Genomic DNA, 14,804 nt, shown 5'->3' with positions numbered 1-14,804 from the left:
ACTGGGACTTTTTCCAATGTGGCTACAGTAATTGAGATTATGCGCCCTATTAGCTACGAACAACCATCCAATGCGGCAGGCCTGGAATCGAGTCTTGAACACATTCGATCTTATATTAACATCCTAGAATACGATGAATGACCTCTCAAAGCGCAACTGAGCGCAGTGCATATCTTCTCGGGGTGTATAAGGATTCCAAACGCCGATTATGATTATTCTCCGATACTGTCCTCCGAACATGTTATAGTTGTATCAAAGTAGCTTGGACTCTGTCCAACAGTTTTCGATACGTGGGAGGAGTAATTCAACTTGAGGCAGCAGTGGTGAATGAGCGTCACCTAGATGATGACATCATAATCGCTGTTCCATATACGACTGGTCATGATCATGTTTGCTAGCGAATCGTCCACGATTGGTCATGATTACATCCAATTGTTCTTAAACCGTCAACCCGCTGGCGCCGCCATACTTTTCCGGGTCGTGCACTGCAAAAAGTCCGGGTCCGGTGTTAAATACGAAACACCGAGATAGTGTTAAATTGTCAGTGCTTATTTATGGTGTTAGATTAACACCTCTGGGTGTCATTTCAAAATATAAATTGTTTTTTTTTTTAATAGTTTCGTTGTTACTGTTCTTGTTGATTCTGAACCTCAACAAGACAATCAAGAATTTTCCGAGAAAGTGCTTGATTTTTTAAATAAAAAAAATGTAAACACATTTACACGACATGCAGTAACATTAGTTGGTGTTGTCTCCTATTGAAGAAGGACGGGTGTTATACCATTGACATTAACACCAGCAATATCACATCAACACCATGCGGTGTCATTGTTGAATTAAAACCAGCGCAGTGTCAAAATATCACCATCTACAATGTCAAATTAACATCACGAAGTGCCAGGTAAACAATTTCAACACCCACCATCACAACATACTTTCTACACCTGTGGGTGTGGTTCTCTATTGACACTTGATCAATGTTAGATTTAACACCCATGGCGTTAAATCTAACACCGATGTTTTTGCAGTGTGTGTCGTTTTGACCATGCAGAGCTGATGGTTTTGCAAGTGTGACACGCACGCGTGCGTGCACACACTCGTACACATCAATTTGAAATCATTCATAAGTAAAGCACGGATGATAATGATATATTTGTAATGACGTTTGTGGTGTGAACATTATTTCGATTTTGTATATCAAAATTCACCACGTCTTGATGCACAGGACGTTTCACATCAAACAAGCACAGCAAGTGCTACATCTTTCTGGTGCGTGTCCCGTGTTATACCAAACACTTCATCAGTGATGACATGGTGTTATTTAATATAATGTCTACCCTTGTTTATCAAATTTTATTCCGGTTTAATTTCTCCACATTCATCTCAGTTAGAAATCTTGGCGTTGTTCTTACTAACCATTTTTATCTTAATACAAACATTTTCAAGACAAATATAGTGAACATTGATGCTATCTTGACGATATGAACACTCAGCACCTGAATATGTAATTCATGTAATTAAATTGGTTAATATGAAATCCATACGTTTCATTTTATTTTCTCACATTTTGGACTTATTCATAACTTAGGTCTATGTCCTAACACGTATAGAAACGCTGTATCAAGCTTGAGTAAATATGTCATTATAATAATTGTTAGCACTGTATAGCTGTCAAAGCCTGGGCCTGAGATTTGATTCACCTGCATTCAAAAGCATTTTGAACTGTTGTTCTTTTGCTATCGAGACATTATAGACGACAGCAATAGCAATTCAACACTTAATTTCAGGGCTAACCGGCAGATGAGATGTTTAGGCATGAGATCAGGTTCTAATTAAGTTGGAGTTATACGATAGATAAATGGCCGGAAATTCATGATACATCTCGATCTCTTTGTATGTCAGACAGAATATTGCTTATTCCAATTATGCGTGTTGGTTGGTAAGCAATTATTATACTAAATTTCAACACTGACTGCTGAAAACCAGCATGCTCTATAGAAGGAGGAATGTGTTGTCCATACCAGCAGTTGTTGGGTATGATTTGAATATTATTTGATTGCGGTACGATTGTATTGAAGGCAAAACTAAAGTGTTGTTCTGTCGTTTTAATCATGGAGATGCAAGGTGTGTAGCTCCACGTTTTAAGCATGCATTTTTACGATGTATAGCGAAGGTATAGTAGGCAGAAAGATCATGCATAGATGCATGCCATGCCATCGCAGGCGGTACTTATACCAGCGCATAGTATAGTGAAACTTGCTTCTGTGAATCATTCTAGCTTGCGACAACGCCAAAACAAATCGTTCATAGTTATAATATCATAAACAAGATAAACGTTGTATAATGAATATACATTATGCAGGGCTCAACACTAACGGTGGCACGGTGGTCCGGGGCCATCAAAAACGCACGTCGGGCCACCAAAATTTCAGAAATGAAGAATTTGATGGCCTCATCGGGCCACCAAAAAAAGGTCGGATGTTTGCCTTTGGGCCACCAAAAATAAAAGTTAGTGTGGAGCCCTGCATTATGTTTAGTTGAATTTCGAGTCAGGGCCCAGAGATTTTCAGTTTTTTTTAACTTTTTGAGATATTTTCTTGCTTGTATTTTTTTTTTTAATCCAGGGCGCAAACACATTTAGGTGGATGCCTTAAGCTGAGAATCCCATGGAGGAAAAAAAAAAAGGTTACTTGAAAATCTACAATCATTAATGATGTGGTATGTTTTTTTTTAACTAATCCTTTTACGTTTCGTGACACGTAAAACGGCCGCCTCTATAGCAGTCGTCATGCGGGCTATCCCTCAATATATTCATTTTGTATTGTGTATCTTATTGCGGGTAAGGAGGAGCATACTGTAGGCGTGTATTGGGAGTACGCTTGTATTTAAAAGTACTCGGTATCCGGTGATTAGTTTGTAGGCGGGTAGAAAAAATTGTATTTTTCTCTGGACGTTTGTACGTTATTGGGTTTATAGAGAGGACCAAGAAGAGCAAGTAGTATACGATCGTAAACAAAAATGCCAAATATGGGCACTCACACACTAAATTCCAGATATATGAAGGTCGAATCATTCTAATTGTCAGTTACCTCTGGAATTTCCTTCCTGATGTCAAAACAATGTCATTTTGGTGTGCGGTTTGTTTCCGTTTCTGTATCCTGGAGCAGCAGGATGTTGTTACCTCAGGAAAATCCGTGGCCGTTTCCTCACTTCCCCCACACTTGACATTCACTCCCTTGTCAGGCTTGTTCTTTTCTTATATATTGCATTTTTGTTTGTTGTTGTTTTTTGTTTCCCTTACGTCATGTTGGGGCAGGGGTTGGCTGAGGTCCAGGAGTTCTCAAGAGATCATTAAAAGGTTGTATTTGAGATCAGTTTTTCGCGTCGCGCAGTATTGACAATTATTAAAGACCTCATGGTTCTGAAGTTGGCAAATTTGTTGTTTTTGTGGTGATGGTGGTCTTTAGTTTTTGCTATATAATCTGAAGTTTTAATCCCTGTCACTGTCTGAACAATTTTCATACAGTGCGAACTTATCTTTTAGGACATTTTTACCATTTTTTTTTTTTTTGGGGGGGGGGGGGGTCTAATTAGATGAGATTTCCCTGATCTATAATACGGAAGCATGTCTATCGTCAGCTGAGAGCCAGAAGGGCGTTGATCGTGTTTTATGATTTCAGCGTAAATAAAAGCGAAACGATCAATTGTCATGAAATAAAAAGTTTATGTAATGAAAATGGGTAGATTTGTAGGCAGTATTCCAAGTACACATATAGGGTAAAATAGCCCCCATGTGGTTTTGATTTTAATCATTTTAAATGAAAATGAAGATCGATCTCTACAACATAAAAGTAATAACTCAATAACACCAAAATTGAGACAAAACCCTTCTGGTTCTGAGCCGACGATTATATTTACTTTCACCGCCTGTGGCGCACTTTCACACTGCTCGGCGTCAGTTCTCGGCGTCAGCTAGCGGTTCAATCCAGCTGCTTCATACTCCGCCTGTGACACTTTGTCGGGTTTAATAGGCAAACGCATTTGAAACGGATGTCGATTTGTTGCATTCGTTGATATCCGTTAAATAATGTGTTTCATGTCCTTTTTATCCTTTGGTCAGACGTTTACCTTCGGTGGATTTCAGTCAGAGGGGCAAGAAAACTTTGTGCATGCACCAAGTTTTTTTTTTTCGCCGAAAACCGATAGCGCGATCTGATCCTTGACTGTCCGACAGTTGTACGTGTTTCTCCTCTTCTCTACTTTGTCGTTTTTCACGCGTTTCCATCCGCTAGGCCTCCTGTAGACATTAAACTCCGTTGCTAAAGAAATGGAACGGATGAAACGGCTATGTACAGGACATAAAACGCATACGCACGGTTCTCTGTCGTTCAATGTACGTCTCATACTTCGTTGTACTTGTCTCATACGTCGCCCACTTTGTTCCTCGTGCGTTTTGTCTCGTGGACATGCGGTCCTATTCGTTTCTCATGCGTTTGCCCCCTACACGATCGACCCAGGTAAGTTGTTTGTTTAGTTAGGTCCCTGCAATGTGTATCCTATACACTCCTCTAAAACGGACACTTTACACTTTGTCCACTGAAATGACGATTTAGACAACTTTTCTTGTACGGTGGGCCTATCCGGCAAAGTGTGACAGGGGCCGAACAGAGCGCTTCGGCGGTGCTCGTGGGCTTGCTGTCAGACCGCAACCCGCCTTGCAGCGTACGTAGCCGAAAAAACAAACAAACAAACAAACAGACAAACAATCGAAAAACTGCACCTCAAACACAGTACTGACAAACCCATAATCCATGTAGTATGATCTTTACTGAAATCAGCTCTGAACTCAACGCACCTAGCATTAGATCAACCTTAAGGAAAGGGGGTGGTGTCAGGGGATCCTCTCAGGAAGAAATGTTTAATGTTTGATCACCTTAAACTGATAAATTCTGATTAAAAAAAAATTACCAAACTTTGATATTCGTCCATACTTCCTATTCAATGGTGAAAATTGAAGAGAAAAATACGGTTTCAATGATTTTAAGGCTGCTGAATCTGACTCTGGGTGATATATTCAAGATGGCCGTCAAAAATTGAAGTTCCCATGTTCCTTAACATTGGTACAAAAAAGAAACAAGAGACCCGCGGGTCTAGCGCTCACCTGAGCATCGCAAGTTCACCTTTCACGCAGTCACTAATCTAAATTATTCACAGCTTTACTAAAATTTGACCAGGCATTCTCAAGTACAACATGAAAATGTACAATAAGGGCCAAAATTTTTAAAGATTCCTTAATTTGGGGGCATTGGGGCCCCCTGGGGCCCACTGGGTGGGGCATGGTGCCCACTTTGATAAATTGAGATCCTGACCCCCTAGGGATGCTACCTGCCAAGTTTGACGAATATCCATCATGAGGGTTTCAGGAAGAAGATGAAAATGTACAATTCAGGCCCCCATTTTGACCTTCCCAACCCCCCCCCCCCCCCGCCCCCAAGAGGGGCACCCCTGGATCTGCTATGAACAAACTTGAAACTACAGTCATTAATGTACTCACTCATAGTATTATCTTAGCTTATCTTAGAGAAGATTTTTAAAGATTCCTTCATTTTTTTTGGGGGGGGGGGGGGGGGTTGGGCCCCCTGGGGCCCACTGGGTGGGGCATGGTGCCCACTTTGATAAATTGAGATCCTGACCCCCTAGGGGTGCTACCTGCCAAGTTTGACGAAAATCCATCATGAGGTTTTCAGGAAGAAGATGAAAATGTACAATTCAGGCCCCCATTTGGACCTTCCCAACCCCCCCCCCCCACCCCCAAGAGGGGCACCCCTGGATCTGCCATGAACAAACTTGAAACTACAGTCATTAATGTACTCACTCATAGTATTATCTTAGCTTATCTTAGAGAAGATTTTTAAAGATTCCTTCATTTTTTTGGGGGGGGGGGTTGGGCCCCCCTGGGGGCCCCCTGGGTGGGGCATGGTGCCCATTTTAACAAAATTAGATCCTAACCCCCTAAGGATGCTACCTGCCAAGTTTGGTGAAAATGGGTCATGGGGTTCTCAAGAAGAAGATGAAAATGTACAATTTAGGCCCCATTAGGACCCCTCCCCACCCCCTCCCCTGGGTCCCAAGGGGGGCACCCCTTATTCTGCCATGAACAAACTTGAAACTATAGTCATCAATGTACTAACTCATAGTATTAACTTAGCTCTATCACTTCTGGTTCTAGAGAAGAAGATTTTTACAGATTCCTTAATATTTTTTTTTTTTTGGGGGGGGGGGTTTGGGCCCCCTTGGGGGCCTCCTGGGTGGGGCATGGTGTCCATTTTAACAAAGTGAGTTCCTAACCCCCTAGGGATGCTACCTGCCAAGTTTGATGAAAATCGGTCTTGGGGTTTTCAAGAAGAAGATGAAAATGTAAAAAGTTTACGCACGACGGACGACGCACGACGGACGACGGACGACGCACGACGGACGCCGGACGAAGGGCGATCGCAATAGCTCACTTGAGCCTTTGGCTCAGGTGAGCTAAAAAAGAAGAGAATTCATGGTTTCACCCTATTTCGAGAATGCTGAATCCGACTTTGGGTGGTGCAACTCTTGTAACCCGTAAGGGTTTGAGATATGCAAAGTAGATTAATAATAATAATAATATTAATAATAATAATTATAATAATTATAATAATAATTATTATTATTATTATTATCATTATTATTAGTAGTATTATTAGTGTTAGTATTATTATTAATACTAATAATAATAATAATAATAATTATTATTATTATTATTATTGTTATTATTATTATTATTATCATTATCATTATTATCATTATTATTGTTTATTATTTGCTTAGAATAGTTAAGGGAAATCAACAGAGAATAATGATATTGATAAGGCATAATCATTTATATGGTGCATAAAATCACCAATATGCACAATATGCACAGTAGCACAAGGTGATACAATGTAATTTACACGAAATGAAGTGCTGCATGAATGGCTTTTGATATTTTGGTTGAAAATGATACACATTCATCGCTGTATTCAAATTTGCACCAAACATAGTTTATACATGATCGAGTATACACTGTGGCATAGTTTTCATGAAGACCTATCCAGTGTTTTCAACTACCTTACTTACAAGCCAACTTCAAGAGAAGGTATGCAATGACATGTACTTGCACATGTTCAGATTGTTACTGTGACCATGCCTGTTTACCAAGCCGTGTATATACCGTGTATTTTGGGCACGAGATCAATTATATTTCCCCCTTTATTTCCAAGTTTACTTACTAATGATTAGTAAGCAAACTTTGGCATAAAAGAATGGAGTGTCTACGAGAGAGATCCATTGATACGTTTGAATATTACTTCAGTTCCTCAAGTTTCCCAGCCAGGAGAGTCATACTAACTTTACATAATCTGTGTGTGTGTGTGTGTGTGTGTGTGTGTATGTGTGTGTGTGTGTGTGTGTGTGTGTGTGTGTGTGTGTGTGTGTGTTTGTGTGTGTGTGTGTGTGTGCGTGTGTACACATATATGTCTATAGAGTATATCTATCTTAATAAATGTACACACATGTATATAGAAAAGATGACAAAGTAGGGTAGTACATGTACTGCATTTCAGTCCAACAGTGCTATTTATTCAGACCATATTTTCCTCAGGGTCGACAATGACAATTATGACAATTGTACTCATTGAAAATATGGTCTGAATAAATAGCACTGTTGGACTGAAATGCATTACTACCCTACTCCGTCATTTTTTCTGTACTGGTACCAACACGCGAACTACAAGTAACATAATGTACATATCATAATCATGCATATATATATCTATCTATATATATATATATATACATGTACACAAATACATTTGCATAAATTCATGTTTTTATTAGTCAAATTTTCTGTCATGCATAAACGTACAAGTATTCCAAAAACCATCTGAGATTTTGTAATTCCACTTTTCATTGTCAGAATCACACTACTGTATTTAATTGGGAGTGGCAGATGACCCTCTTTGAAATGTCCAATCCCAACCATCCCTTCCATCCGAAAAGGGGAAAAAAGTAATACTTACTAAGGACTACCTCAAATACTACAAAACAGTACAATAAAATACAAAGGGTTCCAAATATACAACAAATTGTTTATTTCAAAGACTGCTATAATACAACACACCACGATGACTTCAAAATGTAAACCTCTCCCAGTGTTCACATAAGCAGGCATACATTTTGTGAAGTAATTATTCATGTACACATTCATTTACGTTGTATAAAACAATGCCATCCAGGTGGAATGCCAACATTTCACTTCATCGGATACATCCTGAACTGTTCACAGTTTTTAGATGTTACTTTTTCACTGCACATGTGTTAATGATATATGATAAGGTCTTATTTACCCAGGGTAGCCTCTTCAGTGTTACCACTGCTCTACCAGAGGGCCCTGCTATGTTTGTTACTCCAGCGTTGCCATGTACCCATTTATACACCTGGGTCGAGAGGGACAGAGTAAGCACTGGGTGGGATTCGAACTCGGGTCCTTCGATCGGGAGTCGGGAGTCTTATCCATTATGCCACAGTGCCCCCACTTTATATTTTAAACCAAGAATAAGAAGGAATTAGAGAAAATGAGAGAAAGTGAGGTAGCAGATTGCCATTCGTGACACATTGTTTCATGCTGTTCATAGTAAACTCCTCAAGTGACACAATTACAAGAGATTTGATCATTACCTTTCTGGCAGTCTCTGTTCGTGTCTCAAACTTGTTGGCTGAGAAACTGTTTTGCATTTCAATCTGTTTCAAAAGAATAAGAGTTGCTGAAATTTGCGACATAATGCATTCGTCTGGCACTCTACTACAGTGATTTTATGTATAGATAACATGATCAAATTCTCTACCACTGAAGATATGTCGACAAACACATCATGGAATATGTATCATTCATGAAAATACAAAGGCATTATGTAAAGACTTGAGAAGGAATATTCCTACTGGCAAAAGATCATGAACAAAACAAACAGAAAACAAACAAACAAACACACATACACATACACATACACATACACATAAACATACACAGACATGGCATTTACTGGCTCATAACCTCTTGTAATAGCTTGTTTCACTCTGTGAAAGTGCGTTACTGCTTTTTTAGAACATTTTTAGAACAATAGCATAATAGAAACTGTGCATCTTTCACCTTCTGGTGTAAGAGCAAACATCCAATGGCCATGATTGAACTTATTGGAGAAAACACATACCAACAAAAATTACAACCACAGGAATCATAGAGCACTATACAGTACACTCCCGTTATAACGAAATGCTCGGGACCGGCAGTTTTCTTTCGTTATAACAAAATTTTGTTATAACTGAACAAATACAATATATAACGAATACAAGGAAACCACGTATATATATCATATTCTGTTTGCTGAATACTCATCATACACTGGAAAGCTATGTGAAATGTGATGGGATAACTGTATTACAATAATAAACGCAAGTTCCCTACAGAAACTGTGCGTGACACAAGGAGCGAACACAGTGGTGTGGAGCGTTCACCCATGCAGAGATGCTATAAATGCTTGTTCCGCTACGTATTTTCGAAAGCAATTCGCATTTCGTTAGAACGGAGCACATTTCTTTTGTTTTTCTTAGTCTGTGGCGCTCGGAAAAGACTTCGTTATAACGGAAATTTCGCTCTAACCGTGTTCGTTATAAGCGAATTTTGCACCATAGACTTTAATGGTGATAATTTTGGGACCAGAAGATTTACTTCGTTATAACGAAATTTCGAACCGTGTTCGTTGTAACGGGAGTGCACTGTATATGACAAAAAGATAACACATCTCTTATTGTTTTTTTTATCGTTCTTTTCAGTGTATTTTCCCAGAATTCACATGAACGCTAATACAGTGATTGGAAGCAGTCCTCATCATTTTTGAAAATGACGGAACAGTTGTTTTTTTTTTGACAAAATGATAATTTCTTCCCCTTATATCAGGATGCATCTGGTTTCACAGAGGAGTTTTGTTTACAGAGATCATTACACATGTCACAGCAAATACTAAAGTGGGTATTTCATTGGCTTGGAGACTAGGTGGTGACCTGGCAGCAAAACACAAGTGTCACTGGTTGAAGAGTGGGTGTAGAGGCATCAAAGAAACTAGCCTGGATTTCCAGGAGTTGCATTCCGAATGTTACTGCGAGAGCAGTTTACAGAAGGGTTTTGGGGGTAATGTCGGAGCAATTACCCTAGCTGGCTACGGTAGAATTTGGCAAAAGTTACTCCGACAACGTCCAATCAACATTTTGCAGGGACCGTTTTAAAAAGCAGGGTAGAAAAAGATTGCCCACTGACACTGGTTTGAAAGGCTCTCTTAAAACGGGGCTTAAGACATCTCTGCAACCTTGCAGAGACCCATTGGCGACCTACTGGAGACGTCATGGAGATGTCTCCAGGACCGAGGGGATGTCTCAGCGACTTCCAGGCGAATACACTGGCACCTTGTTTGGAGACGTCTCAGACATCACTATGGAGTCACCTTCTTGTTGAGAGTGCAAGCTGTTTCTTGGTCTTTAGATTCATGGCAGCCGCTGTGAAGTCTGCTCAAGTTAGATAGGTGGTCCTTAAAGAGAATCCATCTCTGTACTATGAGGCAGTGCACACTTTGTCCTCCTCTCTTTGCTTCAAATGTGCCTCCAAGATTTCACCAAACTCTCCTCTTCCGAGCAACAGGTAGGCGACAGAGAGAAGCATGCTGACGGTGGGGTGGAAGCTCTTGTGGCCGAACGAGAACAGGTCGATGCCGAGCTCGTAGCCCTGCCCGTAGTCGCACTCGTCGTTGGCGAACTGCACGAGGGTGATTATCTCCTGCAGGCTGTCAGAATATCGGGCCTTCTCCTGCTCGTTGTCCGTCTCCACAATTTTCTTTAAGATCTTCTTCAAAGTGGCTGTCACAGAAAGGGAAAATAAGAGTTAATGACTAAACCTATACATATGTAGTACACACTGTTAGTGTATTGATGATGATGCTGTTATGATGAATACCTGCATGTGCCATTGCATTTAGCCATCACTTGTAACAGTTTTATTTTTTTAAGTTAACTTTAAATTTGCCTACTATAAAAAAATGTGTACAGTGGAACCTCATTACAATGAGCTACATGGGACCTAAAATACACATTCTGACACATACTAAGATATCCCCAATAACATGGAATACTGATAAAACAGCAAAGAGATTTTGAAATGATTGGGATTATCATAATGCCATACATGAATATCCAGAGGATATATAAATAGATTTTTTTTGTGTGTGTTGTTGTTGTTGGTTTTTTGTGTGTTTGTTTGTTTGTTGTTGTTGTTGTTTTTTTTTTTTGGGGGGGGGGGTTCTCTATTGCTGAGAGAAGGCAGCTTCCTACTTTATTCAATGAGATTAAAATGTTTTTTTTTTTTCAAATTCAAATTCAAATACATATTTATTTCACATGCTAAAAAGAAAGCATCACTTTCAAACATGTTAACATTTATGCTCAAGATGTAGGAAACATGGCAAATCTGGCCTGTGCTAAGATAAGTTTATTTCCCCATCTTTAGATAGGGCTGTGAATAATTTTGTTACGTATTCCTCACTATGAGGGGAATTGTCTTTGGACAAGGAGCAACCCAACATGCTTGAAAACAAAACTTAGTCAGGGGGTTGCTCACCATCGGTCTCGGGGAGTTCCCTGTACCCGACCCCCATGCTGTCGAGGGGCACGACGATACCCGCCTTGTGGAACGTCTTGGTTACCACGTTCTTGTCGCGCTCCTTCATGGCCTTTGTGCGGGCTTCCAGGGGGTGGCCGCACTTCTTGGCCCACTCCGTCAGCGACTTCTCGGTCTTCTTCAGGGCCTCCAGCCGTCCCTTGTCCTTGGTCTGTCGGGTGAGTTTGTCGATGTGAGACCTGCCAGGAAGTGCATCCACGGAATCATTGAAGAAATGAGAGAATGAAGAATGCCATATATGTAAAGAATTTGTTAACAATTAAGGAGAGACCTGCAAGGTATGGGTACATGTCAAGAGGGGCTGGGGGGGGGGGGTGGTATTCAAGAGATTTTGAGAGAGAATGATGGACTTCAATTGTGTTTAATTTCTTTCATGATGAGAGGGAAATTTGGCCTATATGTAGAAAGAGCACAGAACAGTATGCACTTACAAAAGTGTAACAACCATAATGACACTGAAATGAGTTTAATGGTCATTATGATGGTGGTGATGGTCGTCATGTTGAAGATAATTATCACCAATCGGAATCCAAATCAAGATTTTGGTCAGAACTATAGAATAATGGATAATATTGCTACTATCTCTCATTTACTTTCTTTTTTTTTTTACAGGAATGAACTGATGATTACAACACCTAAACAAGAAAATTTAAAAACATATATTAATATGAATTTCTGATTTATTCAATTTTCACAACCACCTGTGATCATTATCATCAGACATGGTGATATATCTCACAGCTCAAAAATGGTTGGCTGCTATGAACAAGGATGATAGAAGGATGGTGGTGAAGACAAACTTAAAGGGAAAACTCACTTAACAGCTCCAAAGAGATTTTCTCCCTGAGGCGAGATGACACAGCCTTCCTTGGCAGAGTTTGCGGCTACAAAGACAGGAACCTTCTGTGGTTCATCCCTGGAAACAAACACATAAAGAAAGAAAGGAAACATGCATGTTCATCAAAAACCTTCTCCTTGAATGGTTTTTATCATATTTTTGACTGCTTTGGTTTTTATTCTTGACGTAGCTCAAGTATCTTGCTGTATTATGATCATATAGATTATTATTCTTTGTCACTACGATTCCAACAAAAAGCTTACTTTGTCATGTAAGTAATAGCATTATGTCTACATGGAAGGGCATACACTGAATTTTTTTGAAATCCATAACCAATGCACTTTTGACGTGCTAGGTCATAAAACTGGAATATATACAACGTGTTAGATTTTTGGTAGATTTGTTTTCTTTATTTTCACTGAAGGAAAGCTATTATGCTGGGAAAGAACAGCCTCAAATCAAGGGCCTATGAGAAGACATACCATCAATACATACATTCTTCAACACCAGCATACTTTTGTAAGTACTTTGAGGGTCTAAAACCTGTTCATACAGGCTTGATGTGGCATAACATTACACGGGTTTCAAAAAGAGTCACAGCATTATTCACAGGCTGAACGAAAAAGACACCTAATATGATTGAAAAGCGAAATCTTGTTTTCGTCCTTTTTTTTTCTTTTTCTAAATTCTTGTTTTCTACCTCATAAAATCTGAAATCATTTTGACCAACTGCTGATACATTTTTACTCAAGTTCTTCACAGTTTTCTGCTGTTGAAAGAGATCCATCACATTGGAGAATGAACTCACAGAACAATACTAGTATCATACAGTCACCAGGGGTCCATTTCGTGAAAGTCTTATGAGAGGCTTTTTGCTCATGAGACACGCTTATGAGAGACTTCATGAAACAGATTTTACTTCTCTACACAGCTACATATGAGCAACTTTGGCCATTCCAACATTAATGTAAAGACATTCATGTGATGACCTCATGAAACAGACTCCAGGTGGGGAGAGAATAAATTTAACCTGTTGAGGACAAGTCCCGAGTATACTCGGGCAAGTGTCTACGGGAAATGCGTGTTGTAGCAAAATCAGTCCGTCCTCAACAGGTTAAGCTTCTAACCTGTAATAGCCCAAGTGATGCTGGGTCTTGGCGTCTCCGAGAGGACTGTTTGGAATTCTGGTGGGTCGTAGAAGTGGCGGTGGTGCAGGAAATAGTCCGGCTTTTGACCCTCGGCGGGCTTAAGATTTCCAGCCATAACATCAAAAGGTCCCCCTAGTCTTAATCCAGCAACTGTCTCTAAGGCACCTGGTAATCACGTGACGGCAAAGACAATTTATAAACCATCCTGTTGCAAAGTCAACATACCTACATGTATGTGATATGAACCCCGGTCTAATAAAACATTCAAATTTCCAATTGGAATTTACATGTCACAAACTATTTTTAGTTTCTTGTACTTGTCCAAGATAATATTCCCATGGATGAGCAAAGGCAAAGCACAAAAAAGCAGCACATATCAAACTTTGAAGTTGTCACACAATATGCAGTTCTTGTAGACTGGAATCTACATATTGTCTACTATTATTCAGGTGAGTGTTACATTGTATAACAGATACAATTGTAAACCATTAGTCATAGATCCTACTTCTCGGGAAATAAACAATCAAATTAGAAGATTAAATGTCCTGCAGGCCACAAAAATTGTAAGATATCATGGCAACAGTATCTAAGGTGGATACACAGATTAACACTCCAGCAAGACAAGCTTCAAAGTGCTGAGCAAAAGGCAACTATCAGATAAACAAACAGCAAAAAAAATCACAACTATTCCATTTTGCTCTGATGCAGGGAGTCTCCACAGTAAAGTGTACTCACCACATGGCTCTGCTGGGTTGACACTCTTGCAGTATTCCCAGAAATCAAAGAAATCCTGGGGCATCTCAACCTTGAACTTTAACCTCAGTTCCTCTTTGATGTCAAGGCCAGGAGTGGACGGACTTGCCTCGCTGTCCACGCTACCACCTGCCCAAGGCCAGAAATGAAATACGTACTGAATCATAGTGATCATTCAGAAATCATTGTCCTTATAAAAAACAAACAAACAGACAATCAAAGCAATCATTTTATAGTAGTGTTTTGTTGTTGTTGTTGTTTTTTTTTTTAAAAGCAAATA

General features: G+C 39.7%; 1 protein-coding gene across 1 annotated transcript; it reads right to left on the bottom strand.

Annotated features, from left to right (window-relative positions):
• Positions 1-10,014: 10,014 nt before the first annotated feature.
• On the bottom strand, positions 10,015-14,690 carry LOC139727799 (histone PARylation factor 1-like). Its single transcript, XM_071638774.1, is given in 6 exon segments — positions 10,015-10,968; positions 11,726-11,964; positions 12,603-12,701; positions 13,751-13,790; positions 13,793-13,936; positions 14,507-14,690. Coding segments are annotated over 6 exon segments (1,008 nt in total). The 3' UTR covers positions 10,015-10,666.
• Between the last annotated feature and the right edge of the window lie 114 nt (positions 14,691-14,804).

This window comes from Diadema antillarum, unplaced genomic scaffold (genome assembly GCF_040938485.1).
Source record: "Diadema antillarum isolate AM-2024a unplaced genomic scaffold, OU_Dant_1.0 scf00000018, whole genome shotgun sequence".
NCBI classification, from domain to species: Eukaryota; Metazoa; Echinodermata; class Echinoidea; order Diadematoida; family Diadematidae; genus Diadema; species Diadema antillarum.
The sequence above is the reverse complement of the archived record's forward strand: the minus strand, read 5'-3'. Positions and strand labels throughout refer to the sequence as shown.